General features: G+C 40.9%; 1 protein-coding gene across 6 annotated transcripts in view; it reads left to right on the top strand.

The window, feature by feature from the left end:
* The window catches only part of LOC102221655 (lipoma-preferred partner homolog), a 180,268-nt gene that overhangs the window by 105,314 nt on the left and 56,116 nt on the right, over positions 1 to 18,838 (top strand). For all 6 annotated transcript variants that reach the window (XM_023339730.1, XM_023339732.1, XM_023339735.1 and 3 more), the window contains one exon: positions 3,871 to 4,458. In XM_023339730.1, the coding sequence (XP_023195498.1) occupies positions 3,871 to 4,458 (588 nt within the window). The remainder of the gene's footprint in view (positions 1 to 3,870; positions 4,459 to 18,838) is intronic.

The raw sequence follows: 18,838 nt of genomic DNA, 5'->3' as shown, positions 1-18,838 counted from the left end.
GACAAAAGGAAGTTGAAAAATGTTCAACTTTTGATGCGTCGCTTCTGTCGCTATCGTATCCAGTGTGTTGGGCTCACCCCAAACGGCGGAAAACCTTCGCTGCTCGCTGTCGTCCATCACTCCCCGTGTGTCGAGCCCATTACACATCACATATTGATTTCTGCAAGTTGTATGCTACGCCCTTTTGGTTCTGTAATCTCAACATGATGCTGTAAGAGCGCACACCACCGTGATCTTGACGAATCAGTTTTCATGACGTGAAAGGACAGCGTGGTAGGTTTGTGACTGCTTGTTTATTGCAGAACCATTATCTGAACGGGGCTGTAGACTCCACTGGACCGCCGAACGCTTGCTGCAGTATCTGACACAGAAATGTCGGCAGCGGATCTTTGACTCCCCATAAGTTGCGAGGCGGGACCTCCACTGGTCCACTGGCCGGACTTCCAACCAAGTCAGTCCCTCAAACCACTGCTGATTGTTCAAACCATGTGCTCTTTCTGCTAATGTCATATTGATACTCTACTACACTGCATAATAATTGACATCTATTCTCTCTGACTCATTGCTTTTCTTGTTTAGGCCTGAGACCATCTCTCTTTGATCTCACTGAAGCTGACCAGTCCAAGACAAACTGTAGAATCAGTTCGTTTGGCAATATTTTCCACTACAGAGACATTTTCTGCTCCGATATTAAAACATTTGATTAATTTCATCCCGATCCCCCTCGCTTCCCTCCCTGCTCCTCCCCCAGAAAAGGATGAATCTATTCTCTTAATGTAATTTGTGGAAAACCCACCATGACAGCGTAATCGTTTTGAGGGGGCCGATTTGCATTGCCTGCTCCGTGCAAACTAAATGCTACTGTAGGTTCTAAGGCCTCAAAGATAAATGAATAATCTCAAGTATTTAAAAGCCATGAAACATTTAAATTAAGTAATATCTCTTCCTAAAGGGCATAGTGGAGCCGTTTCCATACATATGCAGACAGACACACTTTTTAAATAAACATCAGCGCTAATCAGTGAGGCAGAAATCAGAGCGAGAGCGCAAAAAAGATAAATAAAAAATTTTCTGGAGCTTTTTTCCGTCGGTTCCTTTGGGGCTTCCCTCTGACTTAGATTAGATAGGATTTACACAAAGTTGATGCGTTTTACCAAAACTTGGAATTTTCTTTATCCCTGTGCATGAGGAGGATAACAGATTGATGTATGTTTTCACTGATTCCTTTTTTTTTTTTTGTCAGATTGAGGAAAACCTGCCTATTTGTGACTTGTCTGCACAGCTTTGATCACCTTTGAGGGGGAAGCAATTGCCCCATTTTGGAGGACAAGGCTACAAGTGTTCTTTTCTTCTTTTCTTTTTTTTTTTCCTGTTCTTGTGGCGCTGCAAATTTACTAATTGACTCCGAGTTTTGGCTTCAGGCGGTAACCTAATAAGGCCGTCCAAGGTTAATGATAGACCTTTTTTAGAATGGTTGAACGTCTGACACCAATATGCGGCGCTGGTGAAAAAAACGCCGTTGGAGAGAGAGACTCGCCGTACGAGTCTCTGACATCTCAGTGAAGCTCTCTGCTGCTTGCCCGCGTTTTTTTTTTAGCTGCTATATTTTGTTGGACGCTAGATCGAAATGCTGCAGTCATTCAGGATCTCAGCAGAGGCCTGCTGCTTTACTGCCATCTCTTCCCAGGAACACCAGCGCCACAAATTTCAGTGATTTAACAGCTCCAGCGTACAAGCAGCTGGTGTCAGCAGAAGTGTCGTTTGCCACTGCCAGTCGGCTGTCATAGTATCCTTTGCCAAGCAATTTTTTTCCCTCTCCTAACTCCCCTCTCGCTTTATTATCCATAGATTATAGGGAGCCATGGAGGGGGTAGTTTTTCCGCTGTCCAGGAAGCCTCAACAGCAAAAGCAGCCGAATGAATCATAAAGTTCAGTGGCTCGCAAAAGGATTCAAACTTGTTAAACTTTTCTCTTTTGTTAAGATGGGATTTTGTACATTGCAGCACAAGGTAGTGGACAATTGTGAAGTGAGAGGAAATCGATTTGTGGTTTTCAATATTTCTAACACAAGGTGTCCTTACAAACTCTTTAAAAGTTATAAATTCAGGTATCTGAAATCAAGGCCTTAAAATGTCTCAAGCTGTTTTAAAAAAATGTAAGTTGACCTTAAATACTGTAGTCATAGGGGTTACATGGCAGGACTATTTAATCATCTTTAATTATTATTATTTATTAGTTTAAATAATAACACCTTCTTCACTTCCTGAAGGAGGCAACAGGAAGTGGTAGGAGAATGACGGCTGCTTTTTTTGTGACTTATTGCGTGAACAAACGTATTCACATGTGATTTTAATTGCATTTCTGAGTTAATGGAAACATCACGATTTCAAACTACTGACAAATATTCTAATTTACAACAACTATTATGATAAATATATGAAATATCGACAAAGTTTTGCATACATTTGTAATGAAAACGTAGCTAAGTGCAAATTTACTGCCGGTGAGCTGGACGATGTTTGCTTTCGCCACTGGCTCACTTCTGTTGCTAACCCGTACGATGCTACGTGTGTTGTTTGGTATAAAACTTGACACTGCGGGGGTTAAGACTGTAGAAAGGCGTATGCAGTGTGAAAAGCACAAAGCTGCTGTCACCTAAAAGACCCCAGAAATGTCACAGTTTTTGATGCCAAAGCTTCCCAGAAAACGTTCGACACTGCTACTGCTAGCACTGATCAGAGCAGCGTTTGGTGAGACACGAACTCTGAAGTCGGAGATTTTGTGGTTTTTAAACGCAGCGATCTAGCACTTGTCGTACCTGTTGATGGATTTTATTTCAACAAAGTTGCTACTATGTAGGGAAGTACAGCTGAGAAGGACGAGAAAAAGAACATGGAGCTGAAAGAGAATAGAGAGTCACAGATGACAAATGGGGGGGAGAAGAATCAAAGGAATGGTAATTAAAGTACCGTTTCGTTCTCAATAGGTTTCCATTCTTTAAAAAAAAAACATGTAATAAAATTTCTTGTGTATGTTTGTTGCGATACCAGTCTTAAATTCCATTCATAATGGTCTTAAAATGTCTTAAATTTGAGTTGGTGCAACTTGTAGAAAACTTGTAACACAAACAAATCAGAATCGACGGGATGCTAGTCTGTTGCAGCTTCTATCAGGTTTTCTTGTGTTTGTTTCCAGGTTGATGTTTTCAGTATTCACATCTTGGCAAGTTTTCAGCTGTGCCATACAATGCACTGTTTGAGGAAAATCACTATTAAATAAGCCTTAACCCATGTTAATGCTGAATTACCTTCAAATGAACAAACTTTAAGACAACATCACCTCCTAATGACAAGGTTAAAGCACTTAGCGTTTCGCTTCTTCTTCCACCAATCATGCTATTTTTTTTTTTTACTTTGAGACAGTGAAAAGTTTAGTTTTCCACAGCAGCATATCCTTTTATACATGATTCTCAACAATCTAATGTCAAATATCATGGTTCACGTTTTTTGTGCTGTATGCCGGTTGTATGGCAGCTGTGGGTGGACATTTTTATTATAGTCTGTGATGAATCCTCAACAGGAAGCCTGCTAACAGGAAGCATAACTCGTGTGTGACATTACGACTTTGTTGTGGTGCGGGTTTTTGTTTCTCTAACATAAAATCTCTCTCGTTGAACACCGCCAATCACCCAGGTCATGGTAACTCTAAGTGCTGGCATAGAAGCACGTTGGAACAGAAAGCTGCGAATACTCCAGCTCTCTCCTCCAGCACTTAGAATCTGAAAACTAGAAGGGCCGAGGTTAAGAGTTTTATACAGAAATGTGTATAAACCTCTGAGTTTTGAACCGAGCCTTTTCATTTGTTTTTCAGAACGCCGGCTCCTCGGCTGGCTCTACCCCCAACGCTCCGGTGACGGGTTACAAGCGCATGGTCATCCCCAATCAGCCGCCTCTGACCGCCACCAAGAAGACGATGCCCAAACCCCAACCTCAAGGGGGCGTCTCGTCCGTGCCTCCTCCCTCCATTAGCCCCGTCGCCAGGCCTCAAGGCAACATGTCTCCTCAGCCCGTCCCGGCCTCCTACACCACAGCGTCGACCCCGAGCCAGCCCACCTTCAACGTCCAGGTGAGGTCGGCCCAGCCCGGCCCCCAGCACCAAGCCCCGGCCGGCCACCATTACGGCCAGCAGCCGATCCGCGGCCCCGCTCAGGTGCAGTACATGCCCGCGCAGCCCAGAGGTCCCGACTTTGCGTACGGGCCGCCGCAGCCCGGGTTCTCCCCCATGGCATATCAGGAGCAGCAGTACCCTGGGGGGCCACAGCTGGGCGGAGTTAGCTCCAGGAGGCCCGACCTGGACCCGGCCCCGGCGTACCAACCGCCAGGCCCCAGGAAAACCTACATCACAGATGTTCCCCCAAGCTTGGCTCCGTACACCGCTGGACCAGATGTTCAACCAAAGGTAAGACGCTCACTGAGCTCCAGCACAAACTTGGCTCTGGACCTGGATTATTGCAATCATAACTTAGGCTTATGTAGAATCTTTAAGATGTTATTGAAGACATTCAATCTGATTCAAAACATTTTGGTGTCGATCAATCACGTATTTTTGCATAAAGCACATTAAAGCCATAAGATTCAAAGTGTTTTACATCATCAAGTCACACAAAAGGTCATAAAAACAACATACAGTCACCAACCGAGAAACTGGTTTGTTTGATCTTTTTTTTTGTTCTTTCTGTCTTTCTCTTTCTTGCTTGCTTTCTTACTCATTCTGTCTTTCTGTCTTTCGTTCTATCTCTTTCTTTCTTGCTCTCTCACTCTATCATTCTTTCTGTCTTTCTTTTGCTGGCTTGCTTTCTCACTCTCTTTCTCTCTCTCTGTGTTTCTCTTTTGTCCACTTTTATTTTTCCCAGTACTCTCTGCAGTATACAAAAAAAAAGACTTTAAAAATGATCAAAATAAAAAACCTGGTAGATGTCACTCTTTCATATGAAAAGCTGTCCTCCAACTGGCTTTCAGTAAACTATTTAAAAAGCAGATTCTTTTCTTCGACTATAGAAATAAAGAGACGTGTAATTTGGGTGGAAATGTTACAAAACAATAGATCGTGTTTGGGACTTTTTTTTTTTTTTAATAGAACAGAACTTAATGGAGTGGAATAATAAAAACCCTGTCCTGTTGCTCAGAACAGAGCGGTGGATGCCACTGAGACATCTATTCACATCTCAACATGCCCAGCCTTCGCCGATCTCTGGAAAGTAGAGGGCCCTTGAGTTTTCTTTAATTCAAGGATTTTATGCTGGTTCAAAAATCCAAACTGGGCCTCTCAGCCTCGGGGAATAGCTCATCAAGGACTGCGCTTTACCAAATACAAATTAGCTTCAGCATTGCAGCAAGTACATTAAAAATAACTCTAATTATATTTGTTCAAAACAAAGAGTCTACATTTTGCTGGAAAAGCTGGCTTTGGTCCCAGTATGATGCATTATTTAAAACAAAACAAAACCAAAAAAAAAAAAAGATAACAAAAGGTGGCATTTAATAGATTTGTAGGAGTCTCTTTGATTTCAGATAAAAGCAATTTGCTAATTTTGCAGACATTGCTTCTGCTCTTTATGTATATATTTGTCTTGCTTTCCCAAGGATGCAGCGAAGCAAGGTAACGCTCCATCGCCAACTCCAACAACCCCCACCTTCTCTGCTTTATTTGCATGCTTTTAAAAATGTCTGGAAACCCAAAATTCAACACACGAAACCGTTTGCATCATGGAGTCAACGCCATCTTCAGACTATGTCCTCTGATGTGTCGCTGAAAAACTAAGCCAAGATCTTCCGAAAGGGCGATTAGAAAGAAAGCCGACTTCACGATCATCGCTCTGCTCGACCCGATGTTGTGACATGTTCATTACCTTCGACAAACGCCGCTTAATCTGCTTGAAAAGCTCGCTCTTCTGTTAATTTGTTGTGGAAATGAGCCAAAAATACAGTCAATTAAGAGGAACTATTTACCATTTGTCACGATAATAAAAAAAAATTGACCTCCCCCTCTCTTCATGTGAACGGCGGTTTTTACGTAACAGCTCTGTCAGCTGGGGGATCTGTGACTGTGATTGAAGACTTCATTAAAAGGATCATTTCGCATAATTAGGGGTATTCATAGAAGGTCAGTTTCATTAGAAGTCCAAGATAAACAGCTCGGATTGGAGACCCGTAATCTCTGCACTTTGCTTCACCCCGCGTCGCCCTGAATTGAAGCCTCCACCAAGGTGTGTGTGTGTGTGTGTGTGTGTGTGTGTGTGTGTGTGTGTGTGTGTGTGTGGGTGTGTGTGTGTGTGTGTGTGTGTGTGTGTGTGTGTGTGTGTGTGTGTGTGTGTGTGTGTGTGTGTGTGTGTGTGTGTGTGTGTGTGTGTGTGTGTGTGTGTGTGACGGCTTCATATCCCAACACACTACGAAGGATGCTCACTTTCACCACTGCTTGATCTCCAGTGCAGTTCTTACAAATTTGCCAGCTAACATACCAATTTCTACGAGTCTCTCTGTCTTTTTTTTTGTTGTTTTGTTTGTTTTGTGACATTAGAGGAAAGCTAAGCTGGATGGGAACTTTGTGTAACAGCTTCAGCTTGAGTGACGTTTGACAAGGCGAGGATTATTTTGGAACCGCAGACAGTGAAAGCCCCTCTGGAAGGTCAACCTTGGCTTCAGCTTTCAAGTGCGTTTCACATTTTTCTGCCCTCCGGTTGTGGCCTCCAAGGTTATCATGGTTGACTGAAACCAGCGGCATAACCACAACTGAAACTGAGAAACCACTTTTGTCAACTGAAATAAATAAAAGCAGTAATTCATGGGGGAAACTAACTGGAATTAAATTGCACATTTATAAAACTAAAACGTACAAATTATAGACAAAAATATACTTTTTTTTTGTTTTTGTAACTACTTGCTCGCCTTTCAAAATAAAATAATAATATGAAATAAGGAACCTTTAGTCCCATCTCATCAGTCATGTTTTTAATGGTTGATGTTTTGAATTGTGGCATAGCTGATTTAACTTTGTCCTCCCTCACCGTGTGTTTTTTTTTTTATAAAGTCAAAGTGTAGTTTTGTAGTAAACCATAAAGCACTGTAGTTTAGCTTTATGGTTTTCAAGAAACGGCTGGTTGTTCTGTTTGCTAAACTTGAACCCTTTGCACTTGTAAGTTGATCGGGGGTGAACCTTTTCCCGTGTGATGTCATCACCTCAGTTGGGCGACCCCACTTACCCTAAACATGAGAGGCATGGCATGGGCAGGCCTTAAAAAAATTTAAAAAAACATGCAGGCAGACAGAGTGGAGGGTTACCTGCTCCACTCCAGATCACCAGAGAGAGGCTTGTGCGGCTGGCGCAGAGTTGAAATGTGTAACTACAAAGCGGGAGCCCAAGGCTTCAACAAGATCAAGGCATGTTATCTGCAAGTCTGTGATCTTTACCGTGTAGACACACCTTGAAACAAATTGCACTTGTTCTTTGCCAGTTTTACTCAAACAAATCAACCCATCTTTCTTTTTACTTTTTTCACTATTAGAGATTTTCTGTTAAGAAGAAAAACCATTTCCGTCAGATTGGTTTGGTTTTTTCTGTTGTAAATAACCCTCAGTCTAGCTTAATTTCTTCACTGTGCCATCATAGAGAGAGAGCTCCTCTAAATATAATCTTTCTTTTTTATATAGTCTTCTGGACAGAAATTTCCCTCTGGCAGCAGCATTAAAAACCAATAAATACTTTCTGAGAAAACTCTTAAAGCCGTTCTCTATTTTTTACCACGTCAACAAAGTGAGATTAAAAAAAGCTGCCTCGAATTCAAGCGTCTTTCATAAACACATGTATTCATTGGTCGTTCAAATGCCGTTTCACATAAAGGACGCATTGTCTATTTCTGTCCGGCACTTTCTTTTATGTAGTAACATGCAGTAGCTCTCTGAAAAATCATGCCTGTAGAAAATAAGCCTGTGTGTGGGTGAGTGGCTGGATGTGTTCAGGTAATGAACCTAAGAGTATAATTAGAACATTTTCCAGGCAGTTTCTCGGGGATATTGTCTTGACAGCCCAATTAAAAGCATAAGCGTGATTTTTACCTCTTTTTTTTGTTGTTGTTTTAAAGCAAACCAGCTTATGTTAGACAATTAATACTCCAGTTATACCTCAGTGCTCTCTGTCTTTATTTTTTTTTCTGTGCTCCTCTTACACTTCAAGAATATTTTAATATATGCAGAAAAGTCAAATTTTTTACATCCTGTGGAGTTTTCAGTTCAGTTGGACAAGATCTATGTCAAAGATTTTTTTTTGTCCATGTTTCTAACAATACAGTCAACCCACAGGATAACCCAGTATTGAGAAAACACGGCTTAAGTTAAATAACTTTTTATGTTTTCAAAAATGGTAAACTGTGTAGTCAGTGTACAATAACCCAGTACTGTGAATTTTATGCTTGTTCGATTTTAAGATGGTGTTTATACTGTAAAATGGACTGAAAATGCTTTCTTTTGTATCTTCACAAATGGAGTGAAAGTTTAATAAATCTTACACTATGTTTCATAGAAACTGTTCAGTTTTAGTAAGAGCCAGGTAATCTACATAAAGATTACCTGGCTGATTTTGAACCAGTAATTTTCAATAAAGCCCAGGCACATTAAAATGTGCTGATAAGAAGCTCTGAAGCAAATGTCAACATTAGCATCATTAGCGGCTAACAGTTGGCTAATTGTGGCGTTCTTACAATGCAGATACAGCTTTTCTATTGTTTTTCTACAGAGTACACACAGTGCTAGCCAGTGTGAGCCGCCTTTGTTAGACGACTCAGCACAAAGCGGACACTGGAGAACTATTTCCTGTCTTACTTCAAAGTAAGAGTGTAAAACTTAGCTACATGGTATGTAGCTGAAGGCGCTCACCATCACATTAGCAGTTTAGAGTTTGTTTCCTAATCGAATTAATATGCCCATAGCAACTTGATGCTACTTTGAGTCAGAGTTGAGATTTCTCAGAAATATTGTGCAGTTTTGGTGTCATGAAGTTTTGTCCTCTTCTACAGGGTGACACTTTTTTGAACTTGACTTTTTGAACATAATAGTTCAGACAATAAAGATGGCAGCCTGTCTGATGACAATGTGTCTGATGTAACAATCTCTGTTTTTTGGTGTCTCAAATGAAAAGGAGTTGTGTTTTATTTAAATAACGTATTACTATTTACATGAGACAAATGAGAGTGAGATTTTTCTGTAACATGGTGTCTACAGATTTCAGTTTAGCTATGCTAATCTGATGACACCACTGGTTGAGCTATCGCTATACTGGGTTGAACACATTTAAGTATTTGTATCCATTTTCACCATTCCCCTAAATAGTTCTGCTTGTACATTAAGGCTGTGAAAAAACGTAATTACCAAAATCAGACATGAAATTGTGTGATAAGTGGAGTGTGAGCAGAGCTCCGGTAATGCACAATTAAGGGCACCACATAAGGCAGTTCCAGCCTCTCACCCTGCAGCTCATGTTAGTTAAGAATACTAAATCTGTGGCTCATATCAGTTGACTGACTGACCGCCTTGTAATGATGCGGCGCACATTCTCCTGTAGGATCCTCACGTGTTTTTCCTGCTCCGAAGCGGGTCGAGCTCCGCGACGGGGATCAGTTAGGCTCTCCTGGCATTCGGCATGTACTGTATGTGGTGCTGTTTAAAATTACTGCTGTGCCACCGACCATGTTGTCAAATCACTCAGTACATGGTGGTGGTCCCCAGTGGATCTGTTTACTGACTGCTTTATAGAGAAAAGGTCACTCTGCTGGACCTGATCCTTGAAGTCTGTAACTCGATGTGGGTCTGTTTATAGGCGCCTTTCTCATAGCAACACATCAGCGGTTGCTTCCATGTTTAAAACAGTTTTGCTGCTCATCAACGGACCTCCAGCGTCAATAGAGTCATTAACGAGAGAGATCGGAGCCAGGAGGGCCAACACGGAGTTGTGTTACTCAAAGATTTTAAAGTAGCATTGCTGTAAAACTTTTCCTGTTTAGCAGAAATTAGCACGCATGGAGTAAATTGCTGTCTCTGATGGATTAAGGTTTTAAAAGGATTAGAGTTTTCTCCAAGTTTATGAAGCTAGTACAGATCTACCCCTGCTGTTGATCACTGCTGGTTAGCCACTTGAAACATGATACTAAACTTTACCCTCCCTTTCAAGAAAAGAATTTAACAGTAAATAAATGTTGGAAGCAACAATAGCACATATACGGATGAAATAGTTGTGAAGTTGCTTTGTAACTATTGATTTTATAGTTTCTAGCATATACTAATAAATTCTTAATATCAAGTTTTAATGTCTTATTGAGAGAGCTCTAGACGTATTCTGAAAAGAACTTTTGATGATGGGAAATTAGAATATTTTCTAACATAAAATAATGTTATTTTATGTTAACATAAAATAGCATAACAGATAATATAATATATTATATTATAGATAATATATATAAGGTGTATATATTACACCTTATATAAAAAGTATCTTAACAGAGTAGAAACCAGCATGAATCCCATTAACCTGAGAAGTTTAGTTAAAGTCAGATTTCAGTTTTTGCAGTGTACTCTACAGTTTTTACTAGTATTGCAGCACAAATGTTATGAAAATGAAGAATCTGGATTTCCCTGATGCAGTTCAAGAGCAAAGTGACACCACTCACACACACCCCCGCATCCCCACACACACACAAAACCCTGACTTGTGGGGTCAGTGTGTTGAGCTAAAGTCAGAATTTCTAAGGATCCTTTAAAGTCTGACGACAGTAGGAGTGTAAAAGCAGATGAAGTCAGCTGTGTGACAAACTGCAGATTGGTTTCCTCATCAGCCTGTTGATTTCACTCTGGAGGTTCTGAGCTTAATGTCACGTTTGGGTTACTCAGCTGCCGATTGGCCGCTTCACTCCCCACCGTGGAGTGTTTTTTCTTTTAGGTGTTTGTGACTCTGCCTGCTCTTAAATAACACCCTCCCTGCCGTCCCGTTCACCTCCTGACCCTGTGAGACAAACAGCACAGCTGCTAAATAACCCATCGGATCGATAGCTGTCATTGCAGCCCAGTGAGCTGGAGCGATCTGAAGTATCCCAGCTGAGTTTGTTCTTGGCTGACCAGCTCTGCTCCTGTGTCTGCAGAGGAGAGAAGTTGACTTTTGTCTCGTTGGGCTGCGAAGGTTTTGATCTGAACAAAACTCTTCTAATGAGTGGATTATCACTCATCTCTTTAAATTCCATATTAACATTTTTGTTGTTGTTTTTAGAAACCTTGACTGCATTTGTAGTTCATGTCTGACATGTGAATACAGTAGACTAAATGGGAAACAAAATGAGAATAAATGACAAAAATAAAAGTTTTGAAACCTACGGAAAGCTGATTTACATTAAATTAAATCACACAAGTGGACGCCACACATTTAAATAATTGAAACACTACACTTGGCTGCGTTTGCCACTAAAAACATCTTGTGTTCATTTTACAGTGTTTTTTTAGTGATATTATAATAAGTATGTGATTGTTTGTTGCTGTGGTCCCTCTCAGTTTAGTTTGGGGTTTTTTTCTGCGGGTGTAGAAGCGGACTTAAGGGTGTTGACTTGTTCTCTCTTCCTTCTCTCTTATCTCCTTGTTTCACTTTAAATCGCCTCTGTCTGTTGCAACTGAAATAAATTCCAAACAGTTTCTACTTAAGTTTCTTATATATACAGTACATAAGAACATATATATACAGTACAGACCAAAAGTTTGGACACACCTTCTAATTCAATGGGTTTTCTTTATTTTCATGACTATTTATAAGGCAATAAGTCCCACTTATTAACCTGACAGGGCAGGTTGACCTATGAAGTGAAAACCATTTCAGGTGACGACCTCTTGAAGCTCATCAAGAAAATGCAGAGTGTGTGCAAAGCAGTAATCACAGCAAAAGGTTGGTACTTTGAAGAAACTAGAATATAAGGGCTATTTTCAGTTGTTTTACACTTTTTTGTTTAGTGCATATTTCCACATGTGTTATTCATAGTTTTGATGCCTTCAGTGTGAATCTACAATGTCAATAGTCATGAAAATAAAGGAAACTCATTGAATTAAAAAGTGCGTCCAAACTTTTGGTCTGTACTGTATATCAAGTGGAGCAACATGGCAAAAGTTGTAATGCTCCACTTGTGAAAGTAAATCTGCTGCGCCACTCAAACGGCTCATAATGCCACACCGTCCGACAGGACGTAAAGAAAACAACAACAAAAAAACAACGGCTTATCTGAATCCCAGTCAAATTTTAAATCCTCCACACAAACATGAGGATTGTTGTGCCACTTTTCTGTAAAAGTGATCTGCTGTGTCCCCGAAAAGCAAACTTAAGAAAAGGTCGGTCATGAATTTGTTTGTAATTTATTTAAACAAAATGTGTCCCGTCTTTGTTGCGCTTCACAAATTTTCCCCGCTTGCCACATTAGATCTCGTTAAAACACACGGAAATTTGCCTGTTATAGAGAAACGTGACAAAATCTAGAAAAATGTATCGTTTTAGATGTAGCTTAAAATAAACAGGAATCTTGTGTAAACTGTATTTGACCTCGATAATCCACATGCAGACACATTAACTACTCCGTATGACTAGAAGCAGGCTTCAAACTTGTAAAGCCCCAACCAAACCCATCTTCCTCTGTATGAACAGTGTCCCCTGTTGGCTCTTCATGTGCATACACCCCACCCCCACCCCCTACTACCCCAATCAGAGCAAAGCTCACAAACAAGTCCCCCTGTTGTTTGCGGAGAGTTGCAGAAACTTTCTTCCTCCCTGAGCTCCTCACATCCTCCTCCTGCCCACAAATAGGGGGGCTTTTATTCCTCCCCCGGGTTGGAGACTCTGAAACGTGTGCACTTTCTAAACTTCTTCTCTTTTTTTTCTTCCACATCTCCGTCTAATCAAGGAAGCGTCCCCTCTCCCCCCTCTGAGGTGTTGGCTGTTGGGTCAGACTGTCATCCAGATGATGTTTAGAGGTGCGGAGTGACACGGATAAATCATGGTTTTATTTTGGCGAGGAAGTGAAATTACACAGGAGGTGGACGGCGGCGCGGATCGCAGAAGGGAAGCGCTCGTTGCCAGGACATGGACTTGAGGAGACTGACCCGTGCGGGCCGTCATTATGTCCGCCGCACGGGGCCTTAAATATAGATCCTGGGTTCCCAGATGAGGCCGGAGCCGGACGGAGGCGCGGCTCTCTCGCCCAAAACCAGGAAAACCTGCATCCTGTTTTAATATGGCGTTTGCAGCAGTTCACAGGACTGTAATGGTACACCGAGAGGCGCCAAATAAGTTTTATCTCAGTCCCGGCAATTTGTGCAGTCATTTGTTGTTGTGGTTGTTTTTTCTGGGGGTGTTTTTTCTCCCCAGATTGCTCGTGGCACCCCTCTCTCTTCAACTCTCTCTGATTTTCAAATATCTGTTTGCAGGGGGATGTGTCAGTTCTGAACAGATGACCTAGTTTTTATGCACGCACCATCTTCCATGCGTAGAAAGACCCTTGTACACACGTTCCGTGTCTCGCGAACGCGCCCGGGTCGATCATGCTATGTGATTTCTGTTAAAGCCACAGATTTCAGCTTCTGTGGGGAAAAAAAAAAACATAAAAACCCGTCAGTTATAGAATCGGTTAATTTTTAATTATCTGCTCTGTACACAGCTGCTCTACGGTTGACTGATATTTTTTTATTTTTTTTTCTTCAGCACTTAATTGGAGCTGAAACAGCATGACCTATTTTGTTTGGAGAGAATGTATACTTTATCTGCGCCTCCTCAGAACGTGGCCCTGAGCTTAATTTTTGCAGCGCTGTAATGGTTCTCCTCAAAGTGTAATGCAGCGCAGATTACTCATAACCTGTTTAGCATTGCAGGCAAGCAAATTCATCAACTGGATTACATAAAGCCACAAATATATTCAGACCCCCTTTTGTGGGCATTTGCATGAAATGAATCGATAATGCGGCTGATGGAAAAGTGACGGGGCAGCTTTAGCTCGGGAAATTATGCTGTTTAGTTTTGCATCTCAAGTGGCGCACCTGCAATCAGAAGGGCGAGTGGGTTCCCTGTTCGTCTGAAATGTGCCTGGTCAGGCTTCTGACTGAGTCACGGCGCCACTTTTCTGTGAAAGTGATCTGCTGTGTCACCGAAAAGCAAACTTAAACAAAAGGACGCCCGTGAAACTGCAGCATTGGCTCAAGTAAAGCCATTCTCTGTACATTTATGGACCTGGATTTCAGCCTTGTAACCCCCCCAAAGTCAAAGTGAAAAGCATAAATAAATGAGTAGTCATGTCAAAGTAAGATTCATATGCCTTCCAGTAAAAAACATAAAAAATCTGACTTTATTACAAATTATTTACACTTGAAATTCAGCCAGATTTCAAGAATTCTCACAAACATTTCATTCATAACTAAATATATAAATGCTGTTATTGATAAATAGTTAATAAATATTCCATAAAGTAAGTGTTCCCATATATATATATATATATATATATATATATATATATATATATATATATATAGATATAGATATATAATTTATTATTATATGAGAACATAAAGGAAAAAGACCCTGGGGGAAAAAAACTAAGTTAAAAAATAAAATCCATGAAATACGTAAAGTAGCTTTACAAAATGTCACAAAACATTATGAAATGAAAAAATGAACTGCGAATTAAATGTGTAAAAAAAATTTAAAAAAATTAAAAAACATGCTGATGGAAGGGTGATGACGTGGGCTTGCTTTGCCACTTTGCAGAATCAATCATGTGGGCCTCTGGAGTCAAACATGAAGTGAACTGTGTGACGGCAAAAGCTGAGACCACAGTAATGGTGGCATCAGTGGACCGGTGATGCCAGAATTCATTGGAAAATAATAGAAACGACCTGATTGGACCTTAATGTCATTGTCCAACGTTTGATGTCAACAAACACCTTTAAAAGGAAGAAACGCATAAAATTTCACCAGTGATGTCAGAAATTGTGAATACTGCAAGTACAAGTCACCAAATCAGAAGCTAACTTCAGCTCCGTATAATACAGAAAGAATGACTCGCAGATGACAAGCCTAGGCATGCTAGTTGCCAGCCTATCCAATGCTAACGCTAGCCTATCCATGCTAGTGGCCAGAATGAAGCGGGTCACCAGGCATGCTAGTCACTAGCTTCTCTAATGCTAAGGAAAGTGAGTAATTTTCTCATTTCCCAAGCCGGCCACTCACCTCTGGCGGTTGCTCAGTTGCTGGGGCCGGAGTATAAATAATCAGATCTGTAGCTGGCTGTGGAATGGATATAGCCTCATGCGACAGGGAAGTAGCCACTGCTGGGTGCACAATAGCCTTAATTTAGGCACTGATACCACACCATAGGGGTGTGGTATCATAGGGCTCGTGCAATTTCACTGTACTGAATACCTCTTCAGTGCTGTTCTACAAGTTCCTAAGAGGAATAATATTGCTGGAATGCTGGACTTACAAAGCGGTGTGCTCGAAATCTCCAGCAATCAGCACAAGTGTCCTGAAGTGCTGTGTTTTCTTTAACTTGACATAATGAGTGGTTTTATGTTGCTCATCCAAGTTTCGGTTTCCCCCGAGGACGGACCAGATGATTGGTGTTTTCGTTCTAATGAAAGGCTCAAATTAAGAGCGGATCGGACGTTCGGTTGTCGACACACACAGAGACGTGCAGGAAGCGCGCAGAAACTCCCCGGAACGGAGAGTGGGCCCGATCCAGCAATCCTTTCATTGTTGTGGTAAAACGGAGTCGCCTAAGCTGCTGTAATCGCTCGTTTAGTGTTGCGGCAACAAATACGTATTTTTAGACGTTTTCAATCCAATAATAAAGGTCCAATCCCCTCATGAACCCTCACTAATGCAGTGGTCCGTTTGCTTGTTGCTGGGTTTTATTATTACCCCTTAATAGGCCTTATTTGCTTTTTCAGGGCCGTCTGTCCATTTCAGATAATTCCATTGTGATTTGGGGAGACAAAAGGAAGCCGGATGTCAGATTGAGCCGACTGAAGCTTGACTTAAAGCTGCAGCTCCATTGACAGTAAAGAGCATTTTCCATTGTGAAGTCCATCATCATTTAATCTGTGGATAAATATGGCTGCGAGTGATTATGTCTCCCTGAGTTTGTGCTGATGGTGCACGAGAATGTTTAGCCGTTATTAAAGGTAAGGCGGCTGCTTGAGGTTTGAAGTGCAGTTTGGCATTGGTGAGCAGAACAGAGGCACTATGAGGCTGATTGATGGCTGCAGGTATACAGACACAGATTAGGGTTTAGCTGTTGTTCATTGGGACTCTGCTTCCTCTCTTGTTGCTGTCACATTCAGCTTAGTGGGGTTTTTTGTTGGTGTTGTTGTTTATCCAGCTGCTTGATCTCATTGTTGCATCTGGACAAAGAAAAAGAAGAAAAAAATCGACCTAATTAGGAGGGTACAACTTTTAAGTCATCAAAATGTTACTGTCCATGACAATGAAGGCCTTCGTCAGTCAATAAACCTGAGCAAACTGTTTTGAGCATGCATCTTCCATTTTTAGACGGCCAAGAAAATCAAGTCAACAAGTAGCAAAGGTTGTTTTAGACCTTTTTCTATCAAAATGGGACACTAGATTATTGGAATTTTGAAAAAGAGTTTACTACCAATGTTTTTTAAATGTTCTTTGTTAGTGGCAAGACTCTAAAATGTTTCATTCTTGCGTCCACATGGAAAAACCTTTTAGGTGCCTGGAAACAAAACTTTTTAATACGTGGTATACAAAACAATTCTCATATAGGGTCATTTCTACACATGATGACATATAACCCACCTCTTAATCTACATACACACACCAACGTTTCCATCCATAATCCCAACAGTTATGCTCTTCGTCATCTTTGCCTGTTTTTCTTGTGTGTATTTCTTTAGCAGCACTTCTGTTCCACATACAGGCCTACCATTTTGTTTGGATTTGTTTTGTGTAGTTCATGACCTTTCTGGGAAAATATGAGGTACTTAAGAAATGACACCTTGGTACATTTGGAATAATTATGATTTCTTTTGGACAAGGCCTAAGAGGCACAAGTTAATAGCAACTTCCCATGTTACTGTACCTCCATCCACCCGTTGCAGTTCAGCCGCTACAGACCAACACACACAAACACATGACGACCAACCACGCATGACCGTAGTTACTCGTAAGGTCAATTTAGAGAGACCAATTGACCTAACCCATGTCCTCCAAGAACATTTGTTCCTCACGGTGAGTTGAAAGGTCTCAACACATAAGGGGGTCTGAATTTAACCCACCAAAATTAGACCCGTGGTCCACATCAGGAAGTAGCTGTAAACCTTTAACAACTATGGGGTAATAAGTAAGGGGTAATAAAGGATTGCAGAGTGAATATGGTACAAACCTCCCCCAAAAAACAAGAATCTTAGTTTTGACCAGGGATGCGCAGAGTGCAGCCCAGGCAGAGGCCATGTGTGGCCCCTCAACTGCAGTTCAAGAATGGTAGAAATTTGGCCCTCCAACAGATGGAGCCGGTGCAGCCGCATGCTGCTGATTTTCACTGAGCCATTTATCTTCAATTTTCTTATTTAGAAAAGGTTCGGTGCAACACAAATACAATGTATATTTCTTTTGTAAGCCATGTTTTTTGTTGTTGTTTTTTTAACTTAAAAACAGACTTAAACACAAATTTGTTGAAAGACGGCACACGTTTTCAAACAAAGTTCTTGTCATCGTTGCTGGGAATAAAGCCAAAAAAAATTTTCCTGACCTAAAATATAACAAATACTGTATAAAACAGTAAAATATAAAACATTTACAAAACTTTATTCAGTAAAACATCTGAGACCCCATAATAATTCATTTTCTGAACAAATCAGTCTATCATGTTTAGTTAAAATCTTGAATGTAATTTATTGCAGAGCAGTTGAAAAGAATGTCAAAATAAAACAATTTTAGTTGATGCTTAGGAAATGAACATTCACTTTACACTGTCAACTTTAAACAAAACACAGTTATAGCTTAAAGTTTAAAGCAAGGGGAGAAATGTTTTGATGTCACATCCCCATAAAGTTGACTTGTTTGTATAACAACCTCACAGTGAACCACACACACACACACCCACCCAAACACACACCCACACACACACACACACACACACACACACGCACACACACACACACACACACACACACACACACACACACACACACATGCACAAACACACACACGCACACACACACACACACACACACACACACACACACACACACACACACACACACACACACAGCAGTCACCATGTTTTCACCTTTGAGGGTAATACTGTTCAAAAGTTTGCCCAAAAGGTCAGTATCTTTTTCACTTCTAAAAGAAACCAACAACTTTTAATGACTCCAGAATGGTTTTGTTCATGTTTGCCATGTAAAAAAGGAAAATACCCACGTTTAAAGGTCTTAAATAAGTTAGTAACAGTCATGATAGCGATCATTTAAATATATTTGTGAGAATTAAGGATTTGTGCCTTTATATTATTTATAGACTCCCAGTGAACTGAACATGGATGGCTTTATTGCTTCTAATGACTGCCAAAGTCAAGATGACTGCTTATGTTATAATGGCCGCCGTGTTTCTGTCATCTGCTCACCTCACAGGAGCACAATACCAATGTTCTGTTCAGGGTCTGGACGCTGCTGACCTTGATTGAAGAAAATTAATAGATGCTGGTTATCCCATTGACTTCCTTGAGACATGATGTTTTTCTCATGTCACATGATTA

Source organism: Xiphophorus maculatus, chromosome 9 (genome assembly GCF_002775205.1).
Source record: "Xiphophorus maculatus strain JP 163 A chromosome 9, X_maculatus-5.0-male, whole genome shotgun sequence".
Classification (NCBI taxonomy): Eukaryota; Metazoa; Chordata; class Actinopteri; order Cyprinodontiformes; family Poeciliidae; genus Xiphophorus; species Xiphophorus maculatus.
Note: the sequence above shows the minus strand (reverse complement) of the source record. Positions and strands in the feature narration are given on the sequence as shown.